Source organism: Odontesthes bonariensis, chromosome 1 (genome assembly GCF_027942865.1).
Source record: "Odontesthes bonariensis isolate fOdoBon6 chromosome 1, fOdoBon6.hap1, whole genome shotgun sequence".
Taxonomy (NCBI): domain Eukaryota; kingdom Metazoa; phylum Chordata; class Actinopteri; order Atheriniformes; family Atherinopsidae; genus Odontesthes; species Odontesthes bonariensis.
In genome coordinates this window covers 18,274,032-18,290,921 of record NC_134506.1, presented here as the reverse complement: position 1 = coordinate 18,290,921, position 16,890 = coordinate 18,274,032, and the positions used below count along the sequence as shown (strand labels likewise).

Below are 16,890 nucleotides of genomic sequence, written 5' to 3'. Positions count from 1 at the left end.
CCTTGCTCAACATAGTGAAAATATAAAGGATAATGTATTTCATAAGACTTTTGTAACAGCCTGAATGAGGCATTTTTCAGAAATCCCCCGATTACTACCTAGAATAAGAGGAGGTTTGGTCAAACATGAATGAAGTAAGATTTCTGGTGATGTCACCGCCAGTTTTGTAAAAAAAAAAATCCACATGGGAATATTTTGGCCCTGAACTTTGTCTGGTCATGTGACTGTTTTGCGTTCTGTGCGAGGAACCCATTTGCGTGTGGTGACTCTCCACAGAAGCGGAGCCAGCAGCAAACTGAGAGTGGTGACACTGAGGACCAGCAGGTACACCTGAGTACAGACAGAGAAAGAAAAGGAATCAGCTGTAATTATTACTTTAAGTAAACTATTTCAGCACGATCATTTACACCTACACAGCGTGTAGACGAAAGCAAACAATTTAACAGCTGATCACAGCAACGAAAAACAATGTTTAGAATATCAAATTTCAACATTGTTTTGTCCTCCCGGATTTCCACGCAGAAACAATAACACATAAAGGAATGTTAAAACCTTTATATTGATGTCAAAATCCGTGATTTAATGGCTTTCTAAAATCCTCTGTTAGAAGGTTATGAAACTTATTGAAACGTACTCTCAGGACACTAAAAAGGAAAGATCATTTTCCACAGCTGTGTTGCAGTCCGTCTGTAACCTTTGGAATTTTAAATCAGAATTATATTAGGAAAACTATAACAGCAAAAATAATGATCATTAGAGGCAAAGCTATCGCTGATGAAAGTGTCCTGGAAACGGTTAAGCTGATTAGACACCAAAACATGAGATGAATAAAAGGGGAAATAAACTGGTTCCTCTGACTTCTCCTGGTGCCCCTAAAGTGACTCGAGTCCACCGTACCATCAGGAGTGTCTTAACAGGTGTCAGGTTTTGGGTCTGTTGATTTTGCTATTGCCACATGAGGCGGTTAGAAGTGATGAAGTATGTCGAGGGAGGGGTAACCCTCATAGGAGGAGGGAAAACATTTCACAATGACACACGGCACACCTTAATACAGCAATGATGTGTCACAGTGATCTAAGTTTATTGTGTCATTAATTGTTGAAAAACTAAATATGACACAGAGAGAAGGTTGAAACCATCACCAGTATCCCTTAGCTGGCAGACACGCTGTTTGAACGGTGTACAGATGCCACCTACTCGACGTGCTGCTGGCAGGATGAAGGCATGCGCTTCAGAAGCAGAGCAGGAGTAAAGCATCGAAGGGCCAGGAGGGAAGCTGCATTTGTTTAAAATTTTCTAATCTAATTTAATCTTGATTAACTGTCGTTTCAAGCAACTTGTAAACAGTAGTTTTGGGGCTCAGAACTTGTAACAGGCAGTATCTTATAAACTAAGTTATTACTGAGGAATTAAACTTTAATAGAAACACTATTTGCATCCCCACTTTTTTATAGAGCACCCCTCAAAACCAGAGTGGCTCCCACAAGTTAACAATCAAGAGTAACCAGTAGCCCAAGCAAATAAGAAGTGATCGTGCAACTAAACAAGTGAAGCAAATTCCAACACTGAGCAAAAGAAAGTCAACAAAAGTCATCGCTGACCTCTCTGGAGATGATGCCTGCTCGACGCGCACGGCTGCCCAGGACAAAGGAGAACTCGCTGACCTGAGCCAGACCGGCTGAGACGATCCACCGTATGTGTCGGGAGCTCGGGGGCAAGATCACGGACAGCACCAGTACGGCCATGATAAACTGGAAGAAAATGAGGAGTTGGGACGCGGGGAGGAGGGACAGCAATGGTAAAGAGAGCTAACAACACAAACACGAAAAAAACGAACAAATAAAATAAATCACTGAACCTTCATAATGACGAGCGTGAGGGTCAGCACCAGTAGGATGGTGAGTTCATATAGCACAAATGTTGGGAACACGTGAAGACCTGCAGCATCGCACAGACACACATGATAATTCAGTTCAGTCTCACTGTAAACGATACAAAAGTGAAACTCAATCATCTCCTAAAAAAATAAAAAATAAACCACTGATCATGTTCCATCTGACCAATAGAGGCAAAGAATATGATGGAGAGGAAATCTCTGATTGGCTCGATGCATCCCAGGACCTCCACTGTGACCATGTGACCCTGTGAGGACAGCAAAGCTCCAGCCAAGAAACAGCCCAGCTCCATAGAAACATCCATAAACTCTGTTACCTACACAGAAAGTTTTATCACAACAGGTTAAATAAAACTCCATCAGAGAACAACGGTAAAAACAGGAAATGAGCTCTTCATTTAAGAACAACTTAATGAGAGCAAAGAGCACACCGTCAGCATGAAGAAGACAAACGCTGCCATCCCGAGCACCAGGATTTCCTTGTTGCCTTTGCTCTCGGTGTGAAGCTTCTTGTAAAAGGGACCAATCAGGAATGATTTGAGTACCAAACACAGCAGCAGCACAGCAGCCAGAGACAACAGAACCTGGGCCAAAAGTTGCAGCACTCGCAGACCTCCAAACAGAAAGCTGGGGCACATAAATGGAACAACAGATGTACAGCTCTCTGTGTATTTTGAGGGCGGAGAAAATATAAAACACTTAAAAAAAAGACCAACTCTGACCTGTCCACGTCTCCACTCTGTGCCTGGATTAGAGTCGGCATGACGGCAATAAAGAGGCCAAGCTGAACATCCTGCATTACTAACATCCCAAGGAGAACACTGCCGTAGTCCAGGTCACCTGTCACATACACATACACTCACATCAACACTGCCAGTAACATTATTCTTTATATATGACGCAACAATGTCGAATGGCAATGGCTTTCAGCTGTGTGAGAAACCCTTTAATGCAAAGTGTCCAACCCAGTTTCCTTGGTCTGAAATACACAGAATCTTTAGCTAATCTCACATCTGCATACCTTCTTTGTCCAACCTGCTTCCTCCAGCTAGGAAACGGGACACTAGTGGAGTGCTGGACAGCGACAGACAGGTGGAAATGAAAACAGTCTGAGAGGGCTGAATATGTAGAAACTGTCCCCACAGCAAACCGGCCCCTATCATCAGCAGACTCAGATAGCACGACCCCTGAACTGACGTCTTCCATACCTGTGCAGACACACACACAGTCGTGGTTCCACATTACACTGACTTGTACTGATTGCTTCCCCAACACATAAGTTTACACTGACCATGTAACCATTGCTGGTTATAGAAAAATGCATAAAACATGTATTTGCTGTAAAATGTTTACTGTAAAACCTTAATATTCCCTGATGATACATCTTGGTATATCATGTTGATAAAATGCTATATCTCCTTGTAAGGAGTGTTCCCTGGGCAGTCGCTCTGATGTCATCAGGACCAAGAGTCAAAGTGGATGACGCTGGAATCAATGGGCCTCATGCAAGAACATATTCGTATTTTTATTCTAAATTTCTCTCACTTTTTTCGTAAGAAGGTCTCGTACGAACACGCCACGTCAGATTCAACAAGCGCTCTTAACTTCGGAAAAATTGTGTAAACGACCTGCGTGAATGATGAATCCCACTCGTGCGTATCTAAGTTCACGTGCACGAGGATAGTAAATTTGCATACTCCACGCCCTAAATTATACCATATAAGGCTGCGCTTCCTCGCTCCTGTGCCAGGAAGTGTTGAGTGTTTAGTCATGAGAATGGCATCAAGGCGCAAAAAGAACAACTGAGTTTGAAGTTCTGCTTTCAGAGATCCAAAAAGGAAAATCTGTCATTTTTAGCAGTGTCAGCAGTGGAATTACGGGACCTGTTAAAGCGAAGAAATGGGAAGCAATTACGAGTGCTGTTAATACCATGTCACCGAAATAAAAAAATAAATGGTTTGATATGAAAATGGCTTAAAAAAAACGTCTCACCCTGGGCAGGCGATCGATGACTGCAACTAAAGCCGTGCAATCAGTTGTTGCCTCATCATGATGGCTCTTTAATGGGGTGGTCCATGAGGGGGTCTTCTGGCACCACACCTTCTGGTCTGCCTGGGCTGGTTCAGGTGGAGACCCTCGTTCATGGCACAATATTGCCATGGCATGAACGTATCGATACACACCCACCTGGCCTTCAGCTCAGTGCGCTCCACGACAGCACAGGGGCTTTGATGCGTATATGTGTCTCGTGCTCCAATTATGTTTGGCAGTCCAGCCACGGGATGAAAGTCCCTCTTAATTTGTTTGTTAATTTGTTGGACAGTGGCGTGTGGGAATCTGATGTACCATGGGTGATAACCTGATGAGAGCTTTGATGACCAAGGGGAGTGCACGACTCACAGAGGACTGGGACACACCCGATCTGTCTCCAGTCTCCCTCTGAAAGGTTCCAGTGGCCAAAAATCCAAGGGTGGTGAGGACCTGGACGTGTGGTGGAATTGGGTTTGATCGGCGTGTTTCTCTGGAGTTGTGGCTCCAGCAAGCTGCATATTAGCAGCAGCACAGTCCTTGGGAATCTTAATCGCGATGTCAGCCATTCGTCTGTCTCCACACGGTCTCTTCCAAGAGCCTGACGCACTAAGGCATCCAAAATTAACAAGTCAGCCACTGATTACGCTTCCCATTGACCTTGTTATATACAGATTCAAATGAACCTTCAATTAGTCCATAATTTAAATCAAACAGAATAATGTCAGCATAATTATGGGGTATAATGTATATTTATTAATGTTTTCTTCAAAGTAATTAAATATACAATCCATTAGTCAAGCAAACTTGATTGGAATAACAGCGGACTATTTTACGAAACTCCTACGACAGCTCTGGATCACTCGTAAATTCTGTTCATACCTGAAAGAAAACGTAAAATACGAAAAGATTGGTGAATGCGCAAATTCTCTTAAATCACTCGTACGGACGATTTAAGAACAAATCTGTGCGTACGAACGGTTCTTGCATGAGGCCCAATGAGACTGGAAGTCTTTCGGGGAGAATATTTTTTAATACGATGCACACCGGGTAATACAGCTAGCATGCATCAGAGCGAAGACCTCAAACAAAGAAACCAGGTCCTATTTATACCCTTTAAGGTACGTGCAAAAAAACAACACGTCTGTCTTTAGGTGTTACCTTCTTCATATGGTTTCTGTAAGGAAAGTCTGGACATAGTGGTACCATGTTGACATGTCCTATGTTTTCTCTAAACCCACTGGTACCATATATCACAAGACTGACCCTTCCAAGGTCACACGGCATCAATCAGGTCTGACTTCTCCCAAAACATACTGTCACTCGTGTTTGTAAAACAGCGGAGGTAGGAAACGATTTTACAAAAATCCCTGTCGCTGCAGCCATTTTATTTTGTGAGTGCAGTGAAACATATCTTAAGAAAAAAGGAAAAAGAGATTAAACTAGTATGACCATACAGCATGTCATCAGTCCTGAGTAGTTGCGTATAGTATTGCACTGCTTCAAAACTACAGAAAAATGATAATCACTGCAAGATCTTCATCAAAATGTTTTTCTCATTTACCTTTCGAAGACGCTCAGGTGAGAACTCCAGTCCCACCACAAACAAAGTGAAGAACACCCCCAACTCCCCCAGAGTCTCCACCTGCACCATAGACTGCAAGACACAGAGCCAGACGAGGGCATGTGACCATCTCAGAAAGCACATTAAAACTGCCATTGTTCTTTTCTCTGACCTGATCCCCGAATACTGTAATCACACACACATACCTTGATACTGTTGAGACCAGAGGGACCAAGCAGGACCCCACAGATGATGTATCCAAACATGGGAGGAAGACCAACCAGCGAGCAAATCCAGCCACAAGGCAGGGACAGCATCACCACTGACACCAGGTCCTGCACAAACATCAACTCAAGGTTCACCGTGCAAACCTTCCACTTCTTGTGCAGCCTGGGTGAAAAAAGATCAAGCACACAGAGCAGAGAGGAGCAGCTAACCTTGATGAAGTGATGGTCGGCTCTTGGCATTGTGGAGTCTCGTGGTTTGGTCAGAACGTACTGGTTATTCTGGGAGTCAATGAGCATGCTCAGTCCCAAGTCGTTCTCCACCTCTTTCTGCCTGGACTTGTTCTTCGTTTTCCTTCCATTCTCCTCATCTTCCTCCACTCTCAGCACTGCTTCCACATTCACTCCTTTCATCTACACAGCAGTGAGTATGGAAGGAGACACCATGGGATGACTCTCTAAACAACTGTCAGTGACGATCCTGTAACGTTCTCCCACTTTGTCAAACATTACCTGAATCTCCAAGTCATCCACTGAATTAAGAAGCCTAACTCTGTGTAAAGCGGTCATTCGCTGACCTGTTTGTTGTTGTCGAAGGCATGCTCTTCAATTTCCTCCTCTAGTCGATCTGCTGCCTTCCTGACGTCCTCCAGAATCTCATCCAGCATGGACAGAGACTTGTTCTGGGCCAAAGCGCTCTTCACAGCCTCCTGTTGGTGCTTCTCTGCGGCCACCAGCTCCACATACTCCAGCTCTTCCTGCAGGGTGACAACAAAGTCGAACATATGACACACGTTAACACAGGCAACTGTTCCAGCGTACACTCAGCTATGTACATGTCTATGTCTGTTTACTCTGTTTTAATCTTTTGAAATCAATCTCACTTAGTAAAACTGTCTTAAAATAACTGTTGACTTTATGCAAGATAGGTAAAAAGCATTAGGGCCAACAAATCTTTTACTGTACATTATATTTTTAAGTTTCAACCAAATAAAAAGGTGAAATGATCCCTTCTTCTTGGAAGTCAGAGTTGTTTCTTGTCTGATCTGATTACAAACTTGGTGTGCATCGCTTTCAATGTCTCTGCAGGGAGGAAGTGAAGGGTATCACATCCGCCACTCTGGTATTTTCAGGAAATTTATCTTAGTTATGAACCTTTGAGAGCAAAAAATGACTATTTGACTGCAGCTGGGGTTTCAATGAAACAACACTGACTGTACCTTTATGGCTGCATCCCTGAGGCCCTCCAGCCTCTGTCTGCTGCTCTCCTTCATGTTGACCACATCCCTGTAGTCTCCCTGTAGCGCCCTCTGCAGGCTGTGCACCGCCTGGAACACCAGGTGCTCGCTCTCGTTTAGCTCCTTCTGGAAAACCTCCAGAGTGTGAACCTTCATGCAGAAAAGAGACACCAGACTGTCAGTAAAGTGCAAAGTTTCTCACATCCTCTGCCACTGAAGCCCCTGAGCATGGTCTTAGTGCGGTGCAGTTCAGAGAAAGGACATCCAGAGTTGCAGATAATATGGGTTACAATGGGAAGAAGGGGCATTACTCTAAGAAATAGAATTAGTCTTGTGTAATCTTTAACAAATATGTTTGGCCCAATGTTTTCCCTCAGTCTGGTACCTGGAAGTGTTTCTCCGGCTCTGAAAGGCTTTGGTCACGTCCAACCGCATCAGCAGCGGCTGCCAGCTTCTTGACAGCCACATTCTTCTGATTCAGGAGACCCACCAGACGCTTGCAGTTACTGGTCAACCAGCTGCGGCCGCGTGTGGCCGTTTTGCTGCGATAGAGCTTGATGGTATGCTGGGCCACATGGTCTTTCTGCAGTACAGCAAGTGCTCCTGCCAGGCCAAGGCACAGCAGCCAGCATAGAACCTGCATCCAAAGCACTGCTTTGGTCTTCACCAGTCTGAGCGGTTTGATGAAGAGCACGAGACCTGGAAGTAGAAAAATAAGAATTGGAGCGAGACATATATGCATATATGGGACACGATTGTTAGCTGAAGATGAGCAGAAATAGATATTTTTTGGTACGAATACAACATCTTAAGATTCTTACTTCTTACTTGGTTACCAGAAAAGTGTTATTAAAAAGTTTTGAGCCACCCTCCATTTCTTTATTTATTGCTGGGATAAAAGGTAACTGAATAAATCCTGTGATTTCTGAGCTTCACTTGAACTAGCTTGGTCTACAAATATCCATGACAGGTGTAAATATGATGACTAAAGGCTGAGTTATACTTCTTTTAACTGCCCTTGCGCTTGCGTCTTACACTTACACGTCCCTCCTACTGTAAATACAATAGAGCGACACACAGACATTAAACTGCCAGTCATATCCTGCAATGCACCCATAGCGACAGTGTTATTCCCCGATATCTTTTCATGCACAAAGGGTTTCACAAAAAAAAAAACAGATGATATCTCTGGACCCAATGCATATAATGTGAGTTAAATGAGTGATGCGGCCTTAGTTTGACTTTATCATATCCAACACGCACAATCATTAAAAAAAAAAAAGAAAAGAAAAGACACTCAAGATCGGACTGGATCGTTTTCCATGAAAGCCAAAGATTTAACACCTCACATGTTTTTTTAAATTTCACATCATTAGTCTCTTCAGAAGGTGAAAAACAAAAGTTATTGAATCAATAGTTGTTGGCTTTTTTTCAGAAAACCCTCAGTATTTAAAAGGCCTTTCTAAACAAAGCTTTGGGTCTGAACGGGTTAACTTGAACTACTCTGCCCTTCTGTGTAAAGTGCTGGTTACTGCTGTTGTCTGAATCAGACATTTAATCTTAAGGCAGGGTGCGGTAACTCACCTGTGGGTGCAACAGGCTGCCGCAGGCTAAAAGGAAGATTGACTTCAAAGAATATGTAATGAGTAGCCTATAAATTACAGTACTGCTTCTTTTTCTGCTAAAACCTAATCTGATGTTAGTTATTTATATATATATTACTCTAACACTTAATCTTTCAGCACACAGCATTTTGACTGAAAGCATCGAACTTACGGCCAGGCAGTGTTGCACTTTTGAGAGCATGAGTGAAGCCGTGTGATCGTTACTTCCCAAACCCCCTCCTCTGTCCTTCTTCCTCAGGACTGGACTGCGGCCACTCTGCTAATGTTGCCAGAAATCAGTAGAGCCACTGTTCCACCCTGTATGACTGAGAAGTACAAACAGACACAAACACACAGGTTTTTAAATGTGAAGTAGTCCTAAATTAATTAACAGGTTTTGAGAAGGCAGGTACAAAAGAGCTACATCAACAACCCCCCCCGTAATAAATGATCATAGGGGAAAAAAACTGTCACGAATAACTCAAACCCAATATGAAACACACACTCGCGAAGTTGAACAAACCCCACATATGAATCAAACATACCAGGAAACACCATGGTCGGTGAAATCATCCATTAGCTGAGTATCCCAATCACAGAGTACTTCCTTCCCCAACACAGAAATCAAATATATTCAGGATCTCAAATCCACGATTTGAAGGAGGAAGCAGCAGCATAAGAGGAAGAAGTGGACAGGAACAATGAGGTTGTTGTACCGCAGTACCACCGACATCCCTCCTCCCCTGCCACATAGCTGAAGGCAGCGGCTGTTCAGGCGTTCCCTGTTTTTATTTGGCAACTAACCTCTGCTTTACTCTGACCTCCAACCGTTGACAGTGTCAGCAGAGGGCAGGCTAACGGTGAGTACAACTTGACAAAACCCCTTCTCAAGCCGGATATGTACAGTATACAAAGCTCTACTTTTCTACTGTGAAGTTTGGAAGACAAGTCCTCAAAAGTTAGCGTCCAAATTCCTCCACGAAGCTGTCAGACCAGCTCCAACCAGCTGTGTACACACAGTCCAGTATAACGCTGCCGTTGCTAACATTGGCAAATAAAACGTTATTAACAACGTTAAGTTTTCTGGAAACGGCTCTTTAGAGAAACATCGGCCTCAAGCGTACAACATCGTATTCTGAATATTATCATGTCGCTGTAGTTTAGATACATCTTCAGATGACTTCCGAAACAACGTTATCAGGTTTGATATGGGAGTTGTAGTTTTCAAATATTTTGTTGTTGTTTTTTCACTCGACTGTGTCAAGTGCTGCGAAACCGTGACAGCTCCTCTCGGCTGAAGTTTGTATTCACACATGGAAAGTATCGTTAAACGTTATATAGCTTCTTTTAAATAACAAAAAAACACGATTTAAACTAATACAACGCAGAGTTTCGTCGACTGATGTTGCACAACATCGTCTTGTTTATTCAAGGCAATACAGGGACGTTTTCCTTTGAATAGTTTTCAATGATAGGAAGTTTTATTAATAAGAAGATAAATTATTTGCTCAAAAATGTTCTATTTTGAAAAAAAACTGTTGGACCGTAAAATGCACCCACCATACATGGCCTGTTGAGTTGCAACGCTGGAAAACTACATTTCCCATGATTATGAGGGCCAGACTGTAGCCTTTCTTTCTGCGCATGCGGGGTATGTGTACTTTGGATATCAAGTTGGCCAAAACAGCAGGTGATAAAATGGTAGGTAATATATTAAAAACCGAATACGACAGAGTTGTTCAGTCCCCTTCAACAAGTCCCCAAACCGTTGGCAACCGTCACTAACGTTAGCGGGGGCTCCGATATGTTGCGGGATCAGGGTGTCCTCAGCCAAGTCTAGCATAGTTTGTGTTGTGTGTGTCACGAAAATTAGGGAATTGAAAGGTCAGTTGATGGTATTTTAAGATCGGACACCTTCGCTTGCATTACGTACCTCTCCGTGTTTGGAAAGTCGCTTGTGCTGCAGCTCTAGGTCAGGAGAGCTCGCATAACCAGGCGTCCCCTGCGCAGCAGAACTGGGTCACAGGACACTTACCTGTCTTGGTGAATTTGCGGGTTGATTTGGAGTGGGTTAGGTTTGCGGTTCTGCAAAGATGTGCAACCCTCCCGATGACCCGCCTCCATTAAATTAACGGGATGGTTCATCTCTAAACTAACGAACCTCGCGGCGGTGCTTTTGAAAGTGACAGCGTTTTCAGACATGCTAACACAGAGGCTGTTGCGAGCTTGTTTTCGAATCGTCAGTGGGGTTCAGGCGTTACTAATCACATCTTTCTGAGCCCTTACAAAGTATTTGAGTGTTGGATTCTCATGAAAGTCCATATTTGAGAGGGAATCATATGTTTGCACTCTACTCAACCACATGTATGTCTCTGCATCCCGTTTACCCATTGGCTGGAATATTAACCCAGGTCACTGAAATCTCTGGCTCCTGAAGTCACAATAGTTGTCTGTTATGGTCATTTATTTTGTGGTGGTGTAATCCTTTGCAGTTATCTGCAGTTTTAATCTTTTAACCTTCTTTAAAATGGCACCAGTTTCCAAACTTTAACTTTAATACTTGTTATGATACAGTTGATGTTGTTCCTACACGATGCAGGTTATTACTGTTGAACAGTTGAGGTAACCTGTATTCACCTGTGAGCCTCCTCGCTTCACAGCACAAGCTGAAGTCCTCGCAGAAGGACAAGGTTCGGCAGTTTATGTCCTTCACACAGGCAGGGGAGAGGACAGCCGTGTACTGCCTGACGCAGAATGACTGGAAACTAGAAATCGCCACAGACAACTACTTCCAGAACCCAGACCTCTACTACAAAGAATCAATGAAAACCTCAGTGGACCGCAAGAAGCTGGAACAGCTCTACAACCGATACAAAGGCAAGTGTCCTTCATTTCATCCAACCTAATGTTAAAATTGGCTCAGTTGTCGTCTTCTGCCTGTTTTGCTCACTCCTCTGCTGTCTTTGCAGACCCCCAGGATGAGAATAAGATAGGCATTGATGGGATCCAGCAGTTCTGCGATGACCTGACTCTGGACCCGGCGAGCATGAGCATACTGGTGGTGGCGTGGAAGTTCAGAGCAGCCACGCAGTGCGAATTTAGCAGAAAGGAGTTCCTGGACGGCATGGTGGACGTAGGGTGAGAAACTGTAATGCTGAAATGAACAATGTGCTAAATTTCTGCAAAATGGAGTTTCAAAATGTCATAATTCGGACTTCACATATTTGCTGCTTTCTTTCTTCTTTGCTCTTCAGCTGCGACAGTCCTGATAAACTCAAGGCCACCCTTCCCAGACTGGAGCAGGATCTGAAAGACACTGGGAAGTTTAAAGACTTCTACCAGTTTACCTTCAATTTTGCCAAGAACCCGGGCCAGAAAGGTTTAGGTAAGCAGAGCATGTGGGGAAGCTGTTGTTTTTCTTACCAAAACATATCCAGTTTTAGATGATACTCACAAAACATACAGCCTCAATTATTGTGATTTTTTTTTTTTTCCTTTTTTTTTAGACCTAGAAATGGCTGTGGCTTACTGGAATCTAGTTCTCACAGGCCGATTCAAGTTTTTGGATCTCTGGAACCGCTTCTTGCTGGTAAGTATGGTAGTTTTTTTGGTTGTTTTTTTTTTTGCGTTTCTTAGCTAGATATTTCATAATTCTCATCAAATATCCACAATATTTCAATTTTCAAGCACAGTTTTTCCTCCAAACTGACATAAATGAAAGAGTGTCAATTTGATGTAATCCCAGGATTATTTTCCCAACCAAACATTACCACAGTGGTAAAGCAATACCTTTTGGACAGAGTTAAAGGGGAACTCCGGGGCATTTGAAGCGTGTTTCCATTGCTAGAGGTTGTCAAATAATGATAGTAGGACACAGAGAGGTGCACATCTGCGCTCCCTGTGTGAAGATCGCTCTGTCCGCACAGCATGTCATGCGAGGCTAATACGTGGTGGCTAAGGGGCAAGCGCTAACCCTTCCACGTAAAACAACAACTTGCACACTGCAGAAACGTCACACCACTTTATAACCCATCCGACAATAAAGTCACAAGCCTTACCATCAAAACCATATGCATGGTTCTCACATTACTGGCATGGGGACGTTACAAAACAACTTTATAAACAGCATGTAACTCACCGGCTGGTTGTAGGCTCACGCATGTGAAAGTCCAAAAGAGTCGATGGACGATAATCCCATATACAAAACAATTATATTCTCTAGAAAAACTGCGTTCAAGTATTTAAAACATTACAAGAATATTACTGGGCATGTATTGTTGTAATGTTTTAAATACTTGAACACAGTTTTTCTAGAGAATATAATTGTTTTGTATATGGGATTATTCTCCATCGACTCTTCTGGGCTTTCACATGCGCGAGCCTACAACCAGCCGGTGAGTTACATGCTGTTTATAAAGTTGTTTTGTAACGTCCCCATGCCAGTAATGTGAGAACCATGCATATGGTTTTGATGGTAAGGCTTGTGACTTTATTGTCGGATGGGTTATAAAGTGGTGTGACGTTTCTGCTGTGTGCAAGTTGTTGTTTTACGTGGAAGGGTTAGCGCTTGCCCCTTAGCCACCACGTATTAGCCTCGCATGACATGCTGTGTGGACAGAGCGATCTTCACACAGGGAGCGCAGATGTGCACCTCTCTGTGTCCTACTATCATTATTTGACAACCTCTAGCAATGGAAACACGCTTCAAATGCCCCGGAGTTCCCCTTTAAAGTGGTAATAGGTTCCATTGAGATGGTACACGGGTAAGATTTGCCTGCTCTGCGTTGCTTTCAGGAGCATCACAAGCGGTCAATTCCCAAAGACACATGGAACCTCCTCCTGGACTTTGGCAACATGATCGCAGACGACATGTCAAACTACGACGAGGAAGGTGAGCCTTTGAAGATAAATCACAGAGTGGAATGCTGAGGCACGTACAGTTTGAATTTTCTGACGTTGCAATGTGCAAAGCAACGTCTCTGAGAGGCGGTTGCTACCAGGTCCCAGAGATTGATAACTGGACATCTGTCATTGCATCTTTTGTCAGGGAGTCGGATGAAGAGGGGATTTCAATGTTGCTATTTTGTTGGATTAACTGAGTTGCTGGGAATGACCCATTAGATCAGTATTAAAGAGCTTTAGCTGATGGTGGCATTCCTACTTGGGGTGGGCCGATATGCTTTGGTCACGATTAGATTGTATCACGATTCTAAGGTGCCGATTCGATTTTTTTTATCGCGATTCTTGATAATTGCGATTCTACAAGTATTGCGACTCGATACAATCAGTAATTGCAATTTTCTTCCTCCTTAAAAAACAAACAACTTGAATCATACACTTCTAGAATGAATGTCGTTCCCATAAACAATGCACATCAGTCTGTGTCAGTCAGTCCAGCAGCTGACATTTGTTTCAACTGAGACAAAAAGAGGTACTTAACATGAACAGCATTTTTTAAAGTTTACAAAATGAATTGAAATGTCCACACAGCACAAATGTGGGCTAGTTTTAACATAACTTAATGTAATGAATTGATGAAGTTTTTCTGGACATGGATATGACGTAATATAATCGATTCAGGGGAGAAAAATCGATTCTTAAAATCATCCCATAAAAAAAATCGCGATATGTACATGAATCAATTTTTTTCGCCCACCCCTAATTCCTACATCCATGAGAATAACCCAAGGAGACAAGCTGAGGTCCGTGCTAGAACTCTGGGGTTATGTGGGCAGGAGGAATGGGAAGGCTGGATCATCCAACTCCACCCTCCAGGGTTAGGGTTAGCCCCAAGAAGTTAGTGTAAATTGCATAGTAAGGGGGCACAATTACCAAGCTTTTGGGGACCATCTGGATCCAGACGCTCGTCTTGAACTGAGCTACAGCCCTATCTGCCTTTAGGGACTGTCACAGACCGCAGAGCCACGTTTTAAAGCGGAACTGATCAGGGTGAAGAGCCTCTGATTTCCCCCGTTAAACCTACCAGATTTGGATGTAACTAACATTGTCCTTTTTGCCCTCTCCTCAGGTGCCTGGCCTGTTCTCATTGACGACTTTGTGGAGTTTGCTCGGCCGATTGTGACGGGGAATAAACGCAACATGACACAAACATAATGTTTGTCCCAGCTTCATGCAGCAGAGGGATTTTGTTTCTTCCAAGTTTCTTTCCCTGAACGAGGTTTTGATACAAATGAGACAAAAAGAGACTGCTTCTTAGAAAGTCTGTCTGCAGCTTGTCATAAAGATTGTTCGTCCAACTGCATAAGATGCCTTGGGAGGGGAGTAACTGCTTTGGAAAGGAAATCAGGAAGAGAATCGACAGAAAAGAAAAGAAAATGTTTTTGTCTGCAGGCCTGGACTGACTTTGGAATTGCAATATGAGAATGATGAGTGTGCTTAGACTCATCTATCAGACTACCATCGGGGTTTAGCTTTGAACTGCTTCCGTGGACTCACTGACGAGCACGCTCAGCACCGTGAGAGTCAGAGGGAGTTTTTAGCACATGCACAGGATTAAGTTATAGATGCAGTAGTATGTGGCCTCATGCAGTTGTGAATGGAACAGTATGTCAAAATCTGCATGATTTGTCAGTTAGTGTTAAGCGGTGCCATTGATGTTAAGGGGAAAAACAAAGGATTTACATTACTTTCAGTGAGATTGCCAATGTGTTGCTGTCAGTACAACTGAGAGCAGATTAATTGTGGGCTTGCTTAATATTGTATGTTTGAGTGTGTTTGGTGGGGGTTGAACGTTACCCCCCTCCTATGCCATACAGTGCTATATAATTTTTATTTGTTAATATATGATGTTAGGAGATAATGATACACCGTCACAGAGTGACCATGAAAAGGTCCAGGTCCACATTTTGTATTCCAATGAGGAATTGGACATAGCAGCGTGCTTTCTGAGCTCAGCACCAGCAGAATCATATCATTTCAGTTGTAAAATGCTGTTCTTGTAGGTCGGAGATGAGACAGTAGGAGGAAAAAACAAATGTATAACAGAAAGACCAGGCGGTGACCTTCATGAGCTAGATTAGCACTCGAGAAGCATTTGGAATCATTTTTATTATTTCGATTTGAGTGTGTTGCAGTGTGTGAATGTCTGAAGTCAAAGAGAAACTGACAGGCGCGTTGACTGTTTTCTGTTTTCCAGCTAAAGACTGGTCACCTCTACAATCTGCACTGAGTTACATCCTCTGTGTTGTAGGATTATCCTTTAAATCGGGCAGCACTGTATACAGCTACAGAGCTACTCAGTTTACACAGCAGTAGGTTTTTTTAACTTAACTTTTTCTTTATTTTTTAATGAACTATATCACAGCCTGCGGTATTTTAAGTTTGTTTACATTGTTGGAGGTTAGCTGCTGCTTTTTATGGATTGCCACCTCTAGGTCAGCTTGTGCTGCCATCTGGGGGCAGCAGAGGATTAGAGCATTTCTCTTTGTACTGTAGGCGGATGCTACATCAAAGACTTGAGCCATCTTACTGATAGCAGTCAGGACAACAATGCTTTTTACAAGATTAAGTGTTACTTTCTAAGTGTAATTACAAACACTAAACAGCCCTGCATGTGTTAAATGCAGTGTGACAGGAGGTAGAGCTCAGGTACCTGTCATCTCCCAGTCGTCATGAGCAGAATGTGGGATGCTGTATTTACATCAGCGTTCGCCACACTTTCTGTTCTGACCTGCGGCGCCGATCTCGTTCTATCAGTTTTTGTCGTCCCCATAATACCACCTTTATGGCGTGTTGGGTTATTTTCCTGCACAGCAAGGCACAGGCAAATGATTGCCTTTCAGGCTAAATAAAACCTCTGTTAAAACTTCTCTTTTTGATGTAAACGTAAGTCACTCATAAACTATGGGGGGTGCACAAAAATCTAGATAGTATTTAAAGTTTCAGGTTGAAATTTATCGTGAATTCAGTAGCAACAAGACAAGTCCTCGTAGGAGCGGATGAAGGTGTTACATTGTTCATCATACTTAAGAGGCAAGTTGAGCATGTGTTAGTCAAATGAAAGAGCTCCTATAAAAAGGGCTTTTGACTGTGTTGCAACTCCTCTGTTGAACTGTCATTCCTCTTAAAGTTGCATGGTCGAGTCCGTGAGATGTATGGCGTTCAGGAGCGAGAAAAACACTTCCTAATATACTGAGGCGGTACAGTTTAGTTGTCAAATGTTTGGTCAGCTGTTTATTGTCACACAGATCACTCTTATAAAAATAGTATTATTTTTGCCACAAAAAAAACCGGAATTTACAGAACAACAATTTGTTTTGTCATGTTTGTTGATGTCATTAAAAGAAAAAAAAAGTCAATAAAGCATGTTGTTTTTAAC

The 16,890-nt window shown here is 43.0% G+C and overlaps 2 protein-coding genes across 8 annotated transcripts; one reads left to right on the top strand and one right to left on the bottom strand.

The window, feature by feature from the left end:
- Positions 1–134: 134 nt before the first annotated feature.
- tmco3 (transmembrane and coiled-coil domains 3) lies at positions 135–10,580 on the bottom strand. 3 transcript variants are annotated; one of them, XM_075449026.1, is made up of 15 exons: positions 10,486–10,580; positions 8,725–8,878; positions 7,334–7,647; positions 6,931–7,098; positions 6,289–6,468; positions 5,924–6,124; positions 5,693–5,821; positions 5,487–5,579; positions 2,916–3,102; positions 2,617–2,734; positions 2,326–2,521; positions 2,061–2,211; positions 1,859–1,938; positions 1,602–1,751; positions 135–330 (listed from the first exon to the last, which is right to left on the bottom strand). In XM_075449026.1, the coding sequence occupies exons 3-15, from the start codon at positions 7,589–7,591 to the stop codon at positions 217–219; spliced, it is 2,025 nt and encodes a 674-aa protein (XP_075305141.1). In that variant the 5' UTR covers positions 7,592–7,647; positions 8,725–8,878; positions 10,486–10,580; the 3' UTR covers positions 135–216. The 3 variants fall into 3 exon arrangements, with proteins under 3 accessions (XP_075305141.1, XP_075305077.1, XP_075305216.1); XM_075448962.1 differs by lacking the exon at positions 10,486–10,580 and adding an exon at positions 9,098–9,716; XM_075449101.1 differs by lacking the exon at positions 10,486–10,580 and adding an exon at positions 9,357–9,716.
- On the top strand, positions 9,299–16,889 carry dcun1d2b (DCN1, defective in cullin neddylation 1, domain containing 2b). 5 transcript variants are annotated; one of them, XM_075449387.1, is made up of 7 exons: positions 9,299–9,753; positions 11,213–11,429; positions 11,522–11,690; positions 11,807–11,937; positions 12,059–12,141; positions 13,347–13,443; positions 14,581–16,889. In XM_075449387.1, the coding sequence occupies exons 2-7, from the start codon at positions 11,255–11,257 to the stop codon at positions 14,664–14,666; spliced, it is 741 nt and encodes a 246-aa protein (XP_075305502.1). In that variant the 5' UTR covers positions 9,299–9,753; positions 11,213–11,254; the 3' UTR covers positions 14,667–16,889. The 5 variants fall into 5 exon arrangements, with proteins under 5 accessions (XP_075305502.1, XP_075305449.1, XP_075305404.1 ...); XM_075449334.1 differs by having other exon boundaries at positions 9,300–9,412; XM_075449289.1 differs by lacking the exon at positions 9,299–9,753 and adding an exon at positions 9,814–10,253.
- Position 16,890: the final 1 nt, after the last annotated feature.

What these genes read in the sequence shown, in the direction of transcription:
- tmco3 (XM_075449026.1), bottom strand. Translation starts at nt 7,591, where the DNA reads ATGCAGGTTCTATGCTGGCTGCTGTGCCTTGGCCTGGCAGGAGCACTT. An exon ending in CCGACCATCACTTCATCAAG is followed by an intron (nt 5,822 to 5,923) that starts GTTAGCTGCTCC and finishes ATGTTTGTGCAG; the next exon opens with GACCTGGTGTCAGTGGTGAT. An exon ending in CAGGCATCATCTCCAGAGAG is followed by an intron (nt 331 to 1,601) that starts GTCAGCGATGAC and finishes GTCTGTACTCAG; the next exon opens with GTGTACCTGCTGGTCCTCAG.
- dcun1d2b (XM_075449214.1), top strand. Translation starts at nt 10,892, where the DNA reads ATGTTTGCACTCTACTCAACCACATGTATGTCTCTGCATCCCGTTTAC. An exon ending in GCTCTACAACCGATACAAAG is followed by an intron (nt 11,430 to 11,521) that starts GCAAGTGTCCTT and finishes CTGTCTTTGCAG; the next exon opens with ACCCCCAGGATGAGAATAAG. An exon ending in CCCGGGCCAGAAAGGTTTAG is followed by an intron (nt 11,938 to 12,058) that starts GTAAGCAGAGCA and finishes CTTTTTTTTTAG; the next exon opens with ACCTAGAAATGGCTGTGGCT.